The sequence below is a fragment of the Jaculus jaculus genome, chromosome 6 (genome assembly GCF_020740685.1).
Source record: "Jaculus jaculus isolate mJacJac1 chromosome 6, mJacJac1.mat.Y.cur, whole genome shotgun sequence".
In the NCBI taxonomy this organism is placed as follows: domain Eukaryota; kingdom Metazoa; phylum Chordata; class Mammalia; order Rodentia; family Dipodidae; genus Jaculus; species Jaculus jaculus.
The window spans coordinates 87,919,698-87,935,427 of record NC_059107.1 but is presented as its reverse complement, the minus strand read 5'-3'; the positions used below and the strand labels follow the sequence as shown (position 1 = coordinate 87,935,427).

At 38.1% G+C, this 15,730-nt stretch overlaps 1 protein-coding gene across 1 annotated transcript in view; it reads right to left on the bottom strand.

Moving 5' to 3' along the window:
* The window catches only part of Arid2 (AT-rich interaction domain 2), a 204,426-nt gene that overhangs the window by 43,619 nt on the left and 145,077 nt on the right, over positions 1-15,730 (bottom strand). The window contains exons 7-15 of the mRNA XM_004668537.3: positions 15,158-15,224; positions 14,482-14,732; positions 14,063-14,159; positions 13,757-13,966; positions 11,758-11,925; positions 8,349-8,430; positions 5,874-6,008; positions 5,165-5,361; positions 1,626-4,474 (exon numbers count right to left, since the gene is read on the bottom strand). Of these exons, the coding sequence (XP_004668594.1) occupies positions 1,626-4,474; positions 5,165-5,361; positions 5,874-6,008; positions 8,349-8,430; positions 11,758-11,925; positions 13,757-13,966; positions 14,063-14,159; positions 14,482-14,732; positions 15,158-15,224 (4,056 nt within the window). The remainder of the gene's footprint in view (positions 1-1,625; positions 4,475-5,164; positions 5,362-5,873; positions 6,009-8,348; positions 8,431-11,757; positions 11,926-13,756; positions 13,967-14,062; positions 14,160-14,481; positions 14,733-15,157; positions 15,225-15,730) is intronic.

Here is a 15,730-nt window from a genome sequence, read left to right as displayed (position 1 = left end):
TTTAATACTAATCTCAATGCTGGCTTAGCAGTATAGTCACTGGTTTCACATATAAACTGCATCAATCCTTGTATCACCTCTTAGACAGTAACCTGGTGAATTTATTTATTGATAATATTTATTGATAATATTTTTACCTTGATAAGATTACTGTGAAGATTAAATAAGAAAATGACCAATAACTGTCCAAGCAACTCATGGTCTAACCTACTTAGCAACAAATAACCTGGTGTGATGCCCACACAAGTGCAATAGTGGCACACAACCATGGTGGGGAACCAACTGCTCTTGATTTGGCTAACTGATCCCCTCAGTGGTATGGAACCCAGAGCTGGAGCTGGGAAACAAGTCAGAACCATATCCAATCATAAGCCCACTCTCCAATATCAAGCTACCATCAATCATGGGCTACAAGAGGGCCTACACCTATTAAACTCTCTATCAAAAAAGTAAGTGCTATCTCTATTTTCCGGGTGCTAACTTACTCTCTGTTGGAGAATCTGCTTCTTTTTTTCAGATAAATGCAGATCCTAAGGAGAGAGCTGCCCCAACATACCTCAAAAGGGGCCCGAATGAAACTAAGGAAAACTGGTGAAACAAGCAAGGGTGCTGTTTTCCTGATGAACCGGATACTAGCACAAAGGGGAAGGAGACTTAACACAGAGAAAAATCAACTCCTACCAAATCAGACAGCCAGAGCCTCAGAGGCCCCCAACACCTCATCACTGAAGCAGACCAAAAATGAACCCAATATGGCTGAGGGAAATTTTGCGGAAGAGGGGACAGAAAGAATGTCAGAGTCACATGTTGGGTCATGATATGCAGAGACAATTATCGTACCAGTAACTGTGGACTAAACTCCATAGTGCATGACCCATTTACATCAACAAGGAGGGGCCATTGGGAGGGGGGTATGTCATGGATGAGGCTAAACAATGGTACCAAACTGCCTGTATTTGCTGAAAAGAAAGCTAATAAATTAAATTAAATTAAAAAAATAATAAAATTATTATTTATTAAAAAAAAAAGAGAAAATGCTTTAGGACAAGGTCCCTAGTGTTGGTTCTAATCTTAACTAGTATTATTGTACCTTCTGGGTTACTGAGCTACCCATAGTATTAGACTTCCCTAGGTTAGCTTGATTTATTACAATTTTATTTAGGGTTCTAACAGACTCCAAGAAGAAAAAAAATAGGCTTAAGATCAATCATATCAGCTGAGAAGTTATTAGATGCAATGGAAATATAAAACTTCAACTTATGGAAAGTCTACTACGCATCATCATTGCAGTATTTAAGTGATTTTAAAATGTGTGGAATCATTTGAATGAAAATGAATTCAGTATTTTCTGCCAGTCAGTGGCTTAGCACTGTCATGTGAAAAGCATCTGCTACAGAATGTAAAACAATATTCTAATGAACAAACCTGGAAGAATCCTTAACCTGCACACTAAATTTAACCCAAAAGTTGTGTAATACTATACAAGCAAAGAAAGTCTAAAGCTTGAACTAAGTAAACTGACATAGTCACTTTGCAAGGTGAGACATGGAAAAATACTACACTTCCCCTAAAATGGTATTTACAGATCAGACTTCAATGGGGAGAAATCTGACAGCAGGCCTTACCTGTGGGACACTCTGCATATATGCTGGCGCCTGCTTCTGCTGAACAGCATTTTCTATTGCTACTTTAGCCACAGTGCTGGGATCTGCACCGGCAGGCACTGCCACCATTGTTGCGCTGCAGCCAGCATTGTTGGGGTCGCTGATTGTAACAATTCGAACTCCCACTTTATTTGGAATTCCTGTGACTGTTTCTCTATCATTATCTTCTGCTGGCCTCTTTGCAGTTTTGCATTCTGCTGTGCCATTGGTAGACCGAGCATCAGATGACTGGGCAGAATGGGACACTCTGGATCCTGAGTGAGGAGCTGCTATGACTTGATGCCCCTGTATAACAGAGGTTGTAGAATGCGGCGAGACAACTACACTTGGGCGTTGCTGAGGCACATCTGAATTCAAACTTGAAACTAGAGGTCCATTAGGCAAATCAGTACCACTACATTGCTGTGTTGCCATATTCAATGCCTCTGGCATACTGCTCATGGACGGCGAGCAACCCAAAGTCAACACAGGTCCATTAGAAACTCTTTCTGGTTGATCACCTTTGGCAGTATCTTGCTGAGTGGCATCTGAAGCCCCTTGGGGTTCTACTGGAGATATCTCACCATTTCCTACATGATTGGAAGTTTTGTGATTTGGAATGTTTTTACTTAAATGAGAACCATCTCCTTTATCAAAATCACAGATTCCATTAACTAGGGGTTTTTTCAAATCACTTTTGACATCTTGCATGTCTACTTGTTCTGAGTTCTGTTTCCCAGGTGCTCCATTCTCACCTAATTCTAATGACGGTCCATTGCTGATTAGTGAGCACTGATTAGCCTCACTCTGAATTTTCCCTGAGTTTGAAGGAGGTAGACTTGAGTCACTGTACTTTCTCCCATTTAAAAGACTTCCCACCAGCATTTCATTTTCACTTGTATCCCCATTACTGGTACTGGTGGTTCCTCGTCGGCAGGATGGGTTCTCCATGACTTCAATTTTGCGCTCATGAACATGCAAACCTGTTGCTTCCTTTGCTTCCTCCTCCTTTTGGCAAATGATTTTATCCCCTTTGAATGGGGGAGTAGCCATGGTACATGATTGTCCAGCTGGAGATGCTTGTGTGACTGGAAGCGTTTGCACCTGAACTCCAACTCCTGCCTGCGGTCCACTCATGGCAATTCCTGCTGGAGCAATGAGCTGAGCTGCATTTCCCTGACTCACAGTTGCTGTTGCAAAACTTGTATTTGGCACAACTGTTATGGTTACCTGGTTGCCAGAAGTCCCTTGGAAAATGGTTGCTGGACTATTTGAGATCAATGGGCCTGGCAATATTTGTAAGTTTGAAATGGGCATGGTTTGCACTCCCCCAGTAGGTGGCATTGCACTTGGGACCAACTGAACATTTTGCTGCCCAACTAATAGCTGCTGAGCTGGAGTCTGTCCCTGCACTCCAAAACCAGCTGCTTGGTTATTGGCCACCTGATAGACCACCTGAGGGCTAGGAGCTCTTGCATTATTAGGGGGAGGAATCTGTGGTGCTGGGAGGATAAGTTTACCACCTGGTGTTGAAGGACCACGCTTTGGAAGTAGCAGCTGTTTTATCAAACTAGACTCACCAGAAGTAGGTTGACCAACTCCCGCATTTGTTTGCTGAGGCTGAACTTGCATCTGTACTTGCTGTGGCTGCTGAACTTGTACCTGTACCTGTTGTGATGGGGGTGCTGGTGAGTGCTGCTGCTGTTGCTGCCTTTTGACAGACAACATTTGACTGACAGTAGGTGGTGGTCCCTGTGATTGAGGAGTGGAAGATGATGACATGGCAGTAGGAACTTGGTTATTTGTAGGTGGGACAGGTGATGGTGAAGAAGATGGAGTTATGTTTGGTTGTCCAGTCAGCTGAACTGTCTGACCAGCTGGAAGAGCTGCTGGATTAGTAAGAACAATTTGGTGAATGGCTGGTGCATAAGTCTGACCTTGTTGAGCTGGCTGGCTTACAATCACTACACTTTGTTGAGCTGGCTGTTGTGGTTGTTGAATAGGCTGCTGTACAACTGCTGATGAAACCTGCTGAGAGGGGAGAGGTTTTGGTGCAATGTTCTGAAACCCTACCCTTGAGGGCTGTGGACTTGGAACACCAGCAAGGGTAACCATTTGTCCTGTAGCTACCTGAAAATTTTGTACTGAAGTTGCTGCAACAATATTGGATGCAGAAGTTGTTACATACTGAGGAGGTGCTATGATAACAGTATCTTGTGGCTGGCTACCAGCTGATGACTGTTGAGATGAAGTGTGCACAGGTTGGGGTGATGTGGTGATTAACTGTTGACCCTGTGAAACTGTAGACGTGCATGCTGGTATGTTCTGTACTCTTCCAAATATATGACTTTGTGGGACAGTTTGTTGAATTACTGTAACAGGAGTGCCTGAAGGTATCTGTCCTGGTACCACTGTGTGTAATGGTGATGGCTGTGGAATCACAGATGGGTGGTGAAGCAATGTTTGAGAATTCACAACTGTAACAGGCTGTGGCCCTGTACTATGATTCTGAACCACAGAATTCTGTATAGGTCCTCCTCCAACAGCAATACTAACAGGAACTGCTGTTGGAGGTATAGAATTCTGTATTACGGTTGCTTTAACAACTTCACAAGGAATTGGAGCTTTATTTTGAATGACAGTCACTGGAGCATTTTGTTGCTGGTGGGTATGAATTGAAGGATTTGGAGGAATTCTAGAAACAGTCTGTGCCACAGTATGCACACCTTGTACTGGAAAAGACATTTGTGTTGCTGTCAAATTTGAAGATTGGTTGGTAATAGGAGTCCTCTGGAAATGATTTCCTACAGTTTGTGATCCATGAGGGATTCCTGTAAATATGGGAAGAAAGTTAGAATTACAAATTAAATGATTTAAAAAAACAGAGCCAGGTGTAGTGGCACATGCCTTTAATCCCAGCACTTGGGAGGCAGAGGTAGGAAGATCGATGAGAGTTTGAGGTCACCCTGAGATAACATAGTGAATTCCAGGTCAGACTGACCTACAGTCAGACCTGACCTTGAAAAGCCAAACCAAACCAAACCAAACCAAAAAACCCTACAAGTTAATTGAGAATTAATATCCAAGAATTTTGGATCCTATGAGATCAAGTAAGAAAATACTATTAAGAAAAAAGTCAAAATTATATATTTTGAATATAGATAACAGATTTTTCATTCTGTTATACACTGGTAATATTTTTTGTTTGTTGGTTTGGTTTTTCAAGGTAGGGTCTCATTCTGGTCCAGGCTGACCTGGAATTAACTCTGTCACCTCAGGGTGGCCTTGAACTCATGGCAATCCTCCTACCTCTGCCTCCCGAGTACTGGGATTAAAGGCGTGTGCCACCACACCCGGTTTGCACTGGTAATATTTAAAACACTCATTAAATCTGGTGTGGTTCCATATAACTGTAAAGCCTTTCAGATGCTATCCCGAGTTTGAGGCCAGGTTGTGCTATATAGCATGACCCTGCCTTATAAATAAATTAATCAATTAACATAGAAATTAAAAATCAATACCTGCAGGCGAAGGAGTTGGAGACACATCAGCAACAGAATCAACACGTACAACAGGAGTAGAAACTGACTGCTGCTGATAGTACATCTGAATAGGAAGTGGTATAGCCCTCCTTTTCACTCCTATCACATGAATATGTGCCTGCCCATTGTTATTGGAATCCTCCACTCTCTTCACTGTATGATTTGGAAAGACTGTTCTGTAAAATAACACATACTAAGTTATGAAAATAGCATACTAGTAAAACCACTGGCTTCTAATAATGTTCACAACACTATCATCATTGCTACATATGTATAAACTAATATAATTCACAAAGTCCTATTTTCAGAGGGAAGCAAAGATACACAGAAAATTAACTCATTAATTGAAAATTATTTATTAGCAGTGTTGAATTCTAAGCAATTCCACCCATGTATAAGCAGTTCATTGATTATTACTCAAGAGTAAAGAGGACCAATGTCTTCAACATGAAAAAGTGGGTAGGAGAAAAAAAGAGGAAAACTTAATTTATTACTTTTCTTTCTTTGATAAACATCATAATGTCACAAACATCAGATGTGATTTCTAAAATTGACTTTTATTTCAACTTCTACTGCACTACAACATATGCATATGAAAGTACAAGTAGTAGAGATATGAAAAAGCAAATAATATCTTTCTAACAAGCATGATATAAATTTTATTTAAAAAAAACACTAGACATCCTACCTAAGACATTTATAAAACCCAGTTGATGTGAGGATTCCACCACGAGCTAATTTACTACATGTTGAGAGGTATTCAGAATACATTTCTGCACGAGAAACTGAACAATCTGGATTTATTTCAAAATGAGCATTAAGCCTAAAAAAGAAAAATAAAAGCATTACATAGTATAGGAAAGTCCATATTTAAATACACTAAAAGGCATTGTGTTATAAACTCATAATTTTACTACCTCATGCTACTCACCAACTATATACTAACAACGATTTTGTTGTACTTAATGTACTATTAAAAAGAGCACTAAGAGGGGGCTGGAGAAATGGCTTAGCAGTTAAGGCATTTGCCTACAAAGCCAAAGGATCCTGGTTTGATTCTCCAAGACCCATATAAGTCAGATGCACAAGGGGGCACGTTGCATTTGGAGTTCGTTTGTAGTGGCTGGAGGCCCTGGTATGCATGCTCTCTCCTTTTCTGCCTCTTTCTCTCTCTCAAATAAATAAATAATTTTGTGAAAAAAGATCACTAAGAATAACTATGAAAATTACATTCATGGGCTGGAAAGATGACTTAGCAGTTAAGGTATTTGCCTGTGAAGCCAAAGAACCCAGGTTCAATTCCCCAGGACCCATGTAAACCAGATGCACAAGGTGGCGCATGCATCTGGAGGTTCCAGTTCATTTACAGTGGCTGAAGAGCCTGCTGTACCCATTCTCTCTCTCTCTGAAATAAATAAAATATTAAAAAATTACATTCATATCCTAGTAAGAAAAGGATTGGTTTGTTTGCAACAAATGTGAAAGACATCATTCTGGTTAGTGCTTATCACCTTGTGTTCCTGTCTTATAATACTTACTAATACTCCAATATGCATTGGAGTCAAAGAAAATGGTGGGAAAACTTAAATAATCGTAAAATGTTCTTTGGCTCTTTGACCAAAGTCCTTCAGGAAAGAATAACCAAGACTTATAAATTACTCCTTCAAACAAGTAGGCTTACCATGCTATGTGCTGCCCTTTTCTCATTTTAAGACAGTTCTCTATGCTAGTTTATAACAAACGCAATCAGACTTCTTGAACTGTCAGCTTCAAATATCTTTGTTTCTTTCCAGGGATTTATCAATAATCAAATAACCATGGTAAGATAGTGATAGAATAACTCTTTTCCTCTAATATGCAATTGGGATTTAATTTTTTTAAATCTATGTTACACAGACACACACTTTATTATGGTTGTGGTACATGCTCTTCTTTCACCTCTGTGAATAGAGATTTAAGAAAGTGTAGATATAGAACACATTATGTGGTTGCAATGTAGAAGGCAAAAAGCTTCAAAAACTATCAAAAGAGATTCTTCAAGTATAAAAGGGTTAATGTATAAAACAGCAGAGGTAAGGAAAAAGCAAATAAGTAGAGATATTTAAAACCACATATGTGATCTAACCAAATAGAAGAGTGACAGCAGATGGAATGGGAGACACATAATGTTGAAGAAGGTACTAGAAGGGGCCCAAGAAAGAAAAAAATTTAAATGGTATATTGTTGGAAGTGATTTTATAGTGCAATCTGCTAATCTTTTAAGAAGTTAAATTATTATTATTATTACTATTTTCTGAGGTAGGGTCTCCCTCTGGCCCAGGCTGATCTGGAATTCACTATGGAGTCTCAGGGTGGCCTCGAACTCACGGCAATCCTTCTACCTCTGCATCCCGAGTGCTGGGATTAAAGGCGTGCGCCACCACGCCCAGCTCAAGAAGTTAAGTTATTTTATAAATAACATTTGGACAACTAAACTTAACAAAATCTTACCAACTCTGTTTTGGATAGAAACTGTCTCTGATATGACTATCTTTTCCAGAAAATAGAATTGTCAGTTTCTTATTTCAGCACACAACTCTATCACATGATAAATTTCCCCTTACTAATCACAAAAAGAAAAATTAACTGTTCATGGATAAAAAATTTTGCTTTAAGTCAAATGTCTCATAATCTTTGTACCTGGGTTGCTAAGGCAGGAAGATTGTAAGTTCAAAGTCAGCCTTGTTTTGTCTAAACAAATAAAACTCTTCTTCAGTTGTAAAGAAAGAAATCAAAACCAAACCTTGTCTTAAATTCTTAGTGTCAATCCAGTTCAGTTTTAACAAAATACTAACTTTAGAAGAACAGATTTTGCACAATGACAAATGTTATTTTCTACAAAGTAAAAAATAACATTTTAGCACAAATATTATTACACAGAAGAGTTAAATGGCATAATTTAATAACATTCCAGTAAGCTAGTTTTATTTCTGAAATTTGTGATGAATATTTTTGTCTAAAAATCATGGCGAAATTCAGGTGAAATCATTTTCTTGATGTAAATCATATTCTATTCGACTACAAGGAAATACATAAAATGTTGTGGATGACTGTTGTATACATTTTTGTATTTGCCTTATTCCTTCCAAGAATGTTAAAGCCTTAAGAACAATGAGCCACTTACCACTGACAAGCAAACTTCTCACTATCTATTTCCACTATTCCTGGTGGTGGAGCAACATGCTGTGCTACAACTGCTCTGGAAGCTGAAGAAAAAAACTCATTAGCTTCATCATTGAATGCTCAGTCACTGCACACCATAGTCAAATACAGGAACCAATTAATACTTATAATGCTTATCTTTTACAAAGGCATATGAGCATAAAAAAATTAAAAAAATGGAACATATACCAGGCTTCATATTTTATTTAACCTCATAATAATTTAAATTATAACAATACAAATGCAAGACTTGACAAAAAATATAAACCATATTTTTCCATGGACTACTTCCTATATTATCTTCCCTAATTGCTCTGTGTGGCAGTACCAAGACAAAAATTAATTATACTAGAACAAGAGATTGGCAGTGTAGCTCAGTGGTAAAGAACTTGTGGCCCAGGTGCAAAGTTCTAGATTCAGGCCCCAGCACAGCAAGAAATTTTAACAATAAATAAAATAAGCAAGCAAGAAAGCCAAGGTCACCAGTTCAGCACAAAAGTAACAAATAACTGTTTCTTAGCTCACACACAGAAGCAGAATGCATTTGAAATAATAACCTCACTTCTAATTTAAAACATTAATAAATAATAATCCTATAGAATTTATAGGATAAGATGAACAAAAACAGGGATAGCCCAGATTTGTGGCTAGCCTGGGCTACCTGGCAAGCTTCTGCCACAAAGAATGAGGTATTGCTTTAGAGGTAAAGAAGAAATTTAACAATAAAACCTGGTTTTCGCTTTATATTTACAGCCTCACATTCTAGAAAGGACTTTCATAGATTATTTTGGGGAGAAAATGGAAGGAAAGATTTGTTGTAATAATTTTGAGTAATAGCATGTTTTGAAAGAGGCAACTTTGAAATGTAATGGCTATCATCATAAAAAACATAGTTTCGCTGGGTGTGGTAGCACATGCCTTTAATCCTAGCACTTGGGAGGCAGAGATAGGAGGATTGCCATGACTTTGAGGCCACCCTGAGACTCCATAGTGAATTCCAGGTCTACCTGAGGTAGACTGAAACCCTATCTCAATAAGCCAAAACAAAACAAACAAACAAAAAACATCGTTTCCATGCTGGACATGATGGTGCATGCCTCTAATCCCAGCACTCAGGAGGTAGAGGTAGGAGGCTTGCTCTGAGTTCGAGGCCACCCTGAGACTCCATAGTGAATTCTAGGTCAGCCTGGGCTAGAGTGAGACGCTACCTCGAAAAACTAAAAAATAAACAAACAAGCCAAACAAAACAACAACAACAAAAATATAGTTTCCAAGATTTATTTCACTTACTACAAATTTTAAAATAATTTCAGATCAATAAATAGAATTAAATGAAATAAGTCATAAGTATTTTCTGAAAAGTTAAAAAGATCATTAGGAAATGAATATGTTTCTGGTCCCATATTATACAAAAGCACTAATAAAACTAAAAAAATTATAATTTTTATATTATGATATTGATATGTATGTAAGTTACATGTTTGTAAATAAAAATGAGCTTACCCTATTATATCATTAAATCAGCATTACTTTGAATGTTTAATGTGTGTGTTGTTCATTCTGGTGTGGGCATATGGTATGTGTGTGTGTTAAGTGCCAGCTTGTGTGTGCCTTGGTGTATATGTGGAGGTCAGAGAACAATTCTGAGGTGTTTTTTCTTCCCAACTTGTTTGAGGAAGGGTCCCTCTTTTTCACTGTACTATACACCAGGCTTGGTAGTTCTTATGCTGGGAAATTCTCCTTTCTCCACCTATAGGCTTGCTGGGCCACGGCTTCTGGATTTTATGTATAGTCTGGGGATCTGGAGCTCCTTGTGTTTATGCAGGAAGCACTCTTGTACCCATTCTATTAGATAGTATTAAGTAAAATTTCTCAGAACCACCAAACAGAACAAATGCATTTCCAAGTTACAAGTTACTAGAAGTAGAGATGTATAAACATGGTCAAATCTGAATGACAAGTGCAGCCTGCATTCCAGGCTCACCAAGAGGCCATTTTCTTTTTACAGTATTTATTTTCATCTTCTTTATATATCTATTATTCATCTTACAGATCAGAAAATCAAAGTTCAGAGGTCAAGAAAACAAGGGGTTTGGAAAGACGACTCAGAGTTAAAGGTGCTTGCTGGCAAAGCCTGAAGGCAGGGGGTTTGATGCCCCAGGACCCACATAAGCTAAGGACACACCAACTGGCCCATGCATCTGGAGTTTGTTTGCAGTGACAGGAGTCCTGATGCATCTCTCTCTAAATACACACATACTCACACACACACGCATGTGTGTGCACTGGAGAGATGGCTCAGCAGCTAAAGATATTAGCTTGTAAAGCCTGATGGCCTAGGTTCAATTCCCCAGGATCCATGTAAAGCCAGGTGAACAAAGTGGCACTGGAGTTCATGTGCAGTGGCAAGGGTCCCTGATGTATGCATTCTCTCAAATAAATAAATAAGGAAGGAAGTAGAGAGGGAAAAAAATGAAAAAAGAAAGAAAACATGCTGTAAAGAATGGGGCTTGGTGTAACTGGAAGGCTTCTCTTTCAAAGAAGTAGATTTGAATTTGAATTTAGAAAAAAAATTTAGAGAAAGAGAGAGAGAGAAAGGAAGGAAGGAAGGGAGGGAGGGAGGGAAAGAGGACTGGAACAATAGGGCCTTAGACACTACAATTGAACTCCAGACACTTGTGCCACCTACTGGGCATGTGTGACCTTGCATTTGCTTAACCTCTGTGCTTACATGGGATCTGGAGAGTCAAACCTGGCTCCTTAGGATTTGCGGGCACCTGCCTTAACTACTAAACCATCTCTCTAGCCTTGAATTTAGAAAGTTTTAAAAATTTATCTGAATGCATCGGGTTGGGAGAAGGCACTAGGGTCTTTTGGCACTTTCCATCTGGCTTTTACATGGGTGGCAAGAGAACTGAACTCAGCCAGCAGGCTTTATAAGCCAGTGCCTGTAACCACTGAGTCATCATTCCAATTCACAGAAAACATTTTAAAGAAACAGTGAAGACAATGATATCTGATTCAGATGACAAACTCATGTCAAGTAGAACTCTTTGAATTCTGAAACAAGGAACAAATCATAGGACAGGAGCCAAAGCCTTCCTATGTAACACAGAATAGTATGATTAAATATAGCCTTAATGCAGACACCATGTTCCTGGGACCCCTCTCATTCTTCTAAATTAGTGCTCACCATAATCTTTACTACTCCTGAAATGTATTATATCTAAGAAATTATAAAATGTCATCAAATTTTACTTTAGCCTTCAGTAGTAAAACATCACTTCTTGTATTTCATATTTGAATTCATATTTACTATTATTAGCCACCCATAATTATACTGAAAATAGAACAGGTATAAAAACACTAACCTGGGACAGATGCTACATGGGTCTGGGTTTGGACTTGCTCTATAGCTTGTGGCCTAATTTCAGACAACAGTTGATGACTGGAGCTTGGATGTTCGACAAGTTTTACTGCAGCTAGTGCATCAGGACCAAACATCTGAATATCCATAGAAACCAAACACACTAACATATCTGAAATTAAATATAATAGTTTTATTAGCCAATAATATTATAAAACAATGCCAGTCCACAAATCACAATATATAAGAATTATCTGTGATTTCATTTTTTTTTCTTCTTTGGTTTTTCGAGGTAGGGTCTCACTCTAGCTCAGGCTGACCTGAAATCCACTCTGTAGTCTCAGTGTGTCCTCAAACTCATAGTGATCCTCCTACCTCTGCCTCCTGAGTGCTGGGATTAAAGGTGTGCACCACCACACGCAGCTTTGATTTCAGTTTTTAAAAGGAAAAAAATTAGGCTCAGTCTCTAGTGACAAATTTAGTAGCTTGCAGATATAGACTAGATGACTCCATTTTTAAAAAACTTCCCAGCTGGGCGTGGTGGCGCACGCCTTTAATCCCAGCACTCGGGAGGCAGAGATAGGAGGATTGCCGTGAGTTCGAGGCCACCCTGAGACTCCATAGTGAAATCCAGGTCAGCCTGGGCTGGAGTAAGACCCTACCTCGAAAAACCAAAAAAAAAAAACAAAAAAAAAAAAACTTCCCAAGTGGAGATGGGAAGATGGTTCAGTGGTTAAAGACACTTATTTTAATTAATTGAATAATACCAATCTTCATTCAAAGTCTTTATTCCTCTAACTTTAGTATTTATACTCAAGAAAGACTTCATTTTAATTTTTGAGTAATGTGTCATCATGGTATGGATTAGTAACTGAAACTGACAACCTTTAGGTGAGTTCATTAATTTAGAAAACAAAACAATGTTTTATTTATTTATTTGCATGCAGAGAGAGAGGTAGAGAGAATGGGTGTACCAGGGCCTGTAGCCACTGCAAATGATCTCCAAATGCATGTACCATCTGCACATCTGGCTTTATGTGGGAACTAGGAAACTGAACTCAGTTCACTAGGCTTTGCAGGCACTGAGCCATCTCTCCAGCTCTAATTTTTTTAAAAAATATATTACAACTACAGGAACTTAAAGGACCAGAAAGAAGCTTATTTCATTCAGCTTTTATTGTTGAATTACATATATATATATATATATATATATATATATATATATATATATACACACACACACACACACACACACACACACACACACACACACACATATTTTATTTTTTACATTTCCTTGGTTTTTCAAGGTAGGATCTCATTCTAGCTTAAGCTGATCTGGAATTCACTATAGATTTTCAGGGTGGCCTTGAACTTCATGGAGATCCTCCTAGTCTGCCTCTCAAGTGCTGGGATTAAAGGCCTGAGCCAACACCATACCCAGCTATTGTTGAATAATAAGAAGTGGCCATTTGAAAAGAAAAGACCCAAAGATGTAGAAAAACACTGACAACTACTATCTCATAATGTATATAAAATGGAGGAACATAGCTTGCTAATAGCTACACAATCATGCTTTGTCACATTGAAAGTATTTTTAATTTATCTAGAAGAGGCAAAAAGAATAATATAAACAAGTCTGTCTGATGGGGTCATGTCTCCTCAAAATTAAATAATAAATACTAAGGGCTACAGTTTTTATAAAGTATAATATTAAGTATTTTTTCTTAATAAAGAAAATAATTTGGGCTAGGAATATAGCTCAGTTGGTAAAATATTTATCTAGTATGTACAAAGCCCTGGGCTCAATTCTTAGCACTGTATTACCATGGGCAAGGTGGTGCATTCCTATAATCCCAGTGGCCATTTGGAAGCAGGAGAATCAGAAGTTCAAAGTCATCTTCCTTTACATAGTGAGTTTGAGGACAGCTTGGGCTACATTAGACCCCATCTCAAAAGAATTAAAAAAATCTAAAAAGAAAACATTTTTGGTTCAATCTTACCTATGCTCTTTTCTACTTTTGCAATTTTTGTACAGGCAATATCTCCCATTTCAGTGAGCATGTATAGCACCTCAAGTGTTGAGATTACGAGCAGCACATCAGGTAATGTGAGATGACAAATGATCTCTCGGTATGAATCCTGATCCACATATTCACATATCAAAACACCATTATCTTCTGCTTTGCAAAGATTTCCCAAAATCTCCATACCTGAAAAACACATACATTTTGTTGTTGTTGATGATTTTTTCTTTTTTGGACAAAAGATAAAGTTTGCTCACTTTAATAAAAAACTCAAATACTCACCCCTCATCTTTAAAAATCGATCCCTTGACATTAGGCATTTTGTAACAGTGTGAAACATCAAATGAGTAGTTTTGAAATCAACAGGGTCTAATAAAAGCTGGGGAAAAGGAAGAATGCTATTAATAGAATATACTTCTTCCAATATTGTGCATCTCAAATTTAATAAAAACGAACAAGACAATATTGTTATTACTTTGAAAAAAGTAATTATTGTGAGAATAGTCATCACTAAAGTTGCATTTCAGAGATTTCTTCTTTTTCCATGAAAATGTGATGTATCTACACAACTTTTAAGCAACAAATATATGTAACCATTTACAATCCTGTAAACATGAAAACTATAGAATGTAGCAGACCAAAAATTTAAAGTACACATTGCTAACTACAGAAATTAGTTTAAAGTATTTTGACATGCTTACCTCAGCTGCAATATTTCCTAATGTGTCAAGGCCTAACTGCCTTAGAGAAATAAAATGACTATGTGCTGAAAGTAAAAGGAAACGAAGACAGGTACGATTAGCTGCCAAGAGCTTAACATTGCCCTCCTCAAAGGAAAGATTTCGCAAAATCACTGCGATCTGAAGTACACGCTGTCCTTCGATATCATTAATGCCCAGCTTTCGAGGTGGATGAAATAAAGATTCCCAAATCCATTCTCCTGATGTATCTTCTACAATGGAAAATAAAAATTTCACTTACTATTTTTGCTGCTTTAAAACTAGTTAGTAGGGGAGATGTCTCAGGGGGTAAATTGCTTGCTACACAAGTATGAGAACCTGAGTTCAGATTCCTAGTCTCCACATAAAAGCCAGGCACAGTGGCATGTGCCTGTAATCCCAGCAGCAGTAGGGTGGTGCAGACACAAGGAGTCACTGGGGCTGGCTGATTAGCAAGTCCAGCCTAATCAGAGAACTCAAGGTTCAAGTAGAGAATGATTGAGGAAGACAGTGGACATCAACCCCTGGCCACCACACACATACATGCATGCATAAGCACACAACATGCAAATATTTATACACACATGAATACATACCACACACATATATACAAGCAAATTCAAAACACTATTGAATAAATTTACTTTCGCTGACTTACCATGAGACTTGTTTCTGTCAGAAATGAGGTCACGTACTTCATTATCATCAACAATGTCTTTCCAAAACTGTAATGAGAGATTATGTAAATGTAGATGATTTGAAATCATGATTCTATGACTTTGAAAAGTCACACATAATATGAAACTAATACATATATATTTTTTGGTTTTTCAAGGTAGGGTCTCACTCTAGCTCAGGCTGACCTGGATGGAATTCAGTACGTGGTCTCAGGATGGCCTCGAACTCACAGCGCTGTTCCTACGTCTGCCTCCCAAGGGCTGGGAATTAAAGGTGTGCACCACCATGCCCAGCTTAAAACTAATACTTTTATATTTTCTTCTTAGTTTGGTGGATATTGTTGTATTCTATGGATTTAACTATTTGAAATAAACACTTGATATTTTTATGCCTCAAGATGCTAACAAATTGCCACATAAACCTTTTACGTCTCTAAAGCATAATACACTATCTAGGAATTTATGTGGGGGAAATGAGAACTTTAGGTTCACTAAATTTTACATGGAATTAAGCATTTCTTCAGCATTTTCTTCCACTTTAGGTGTTAGATAAG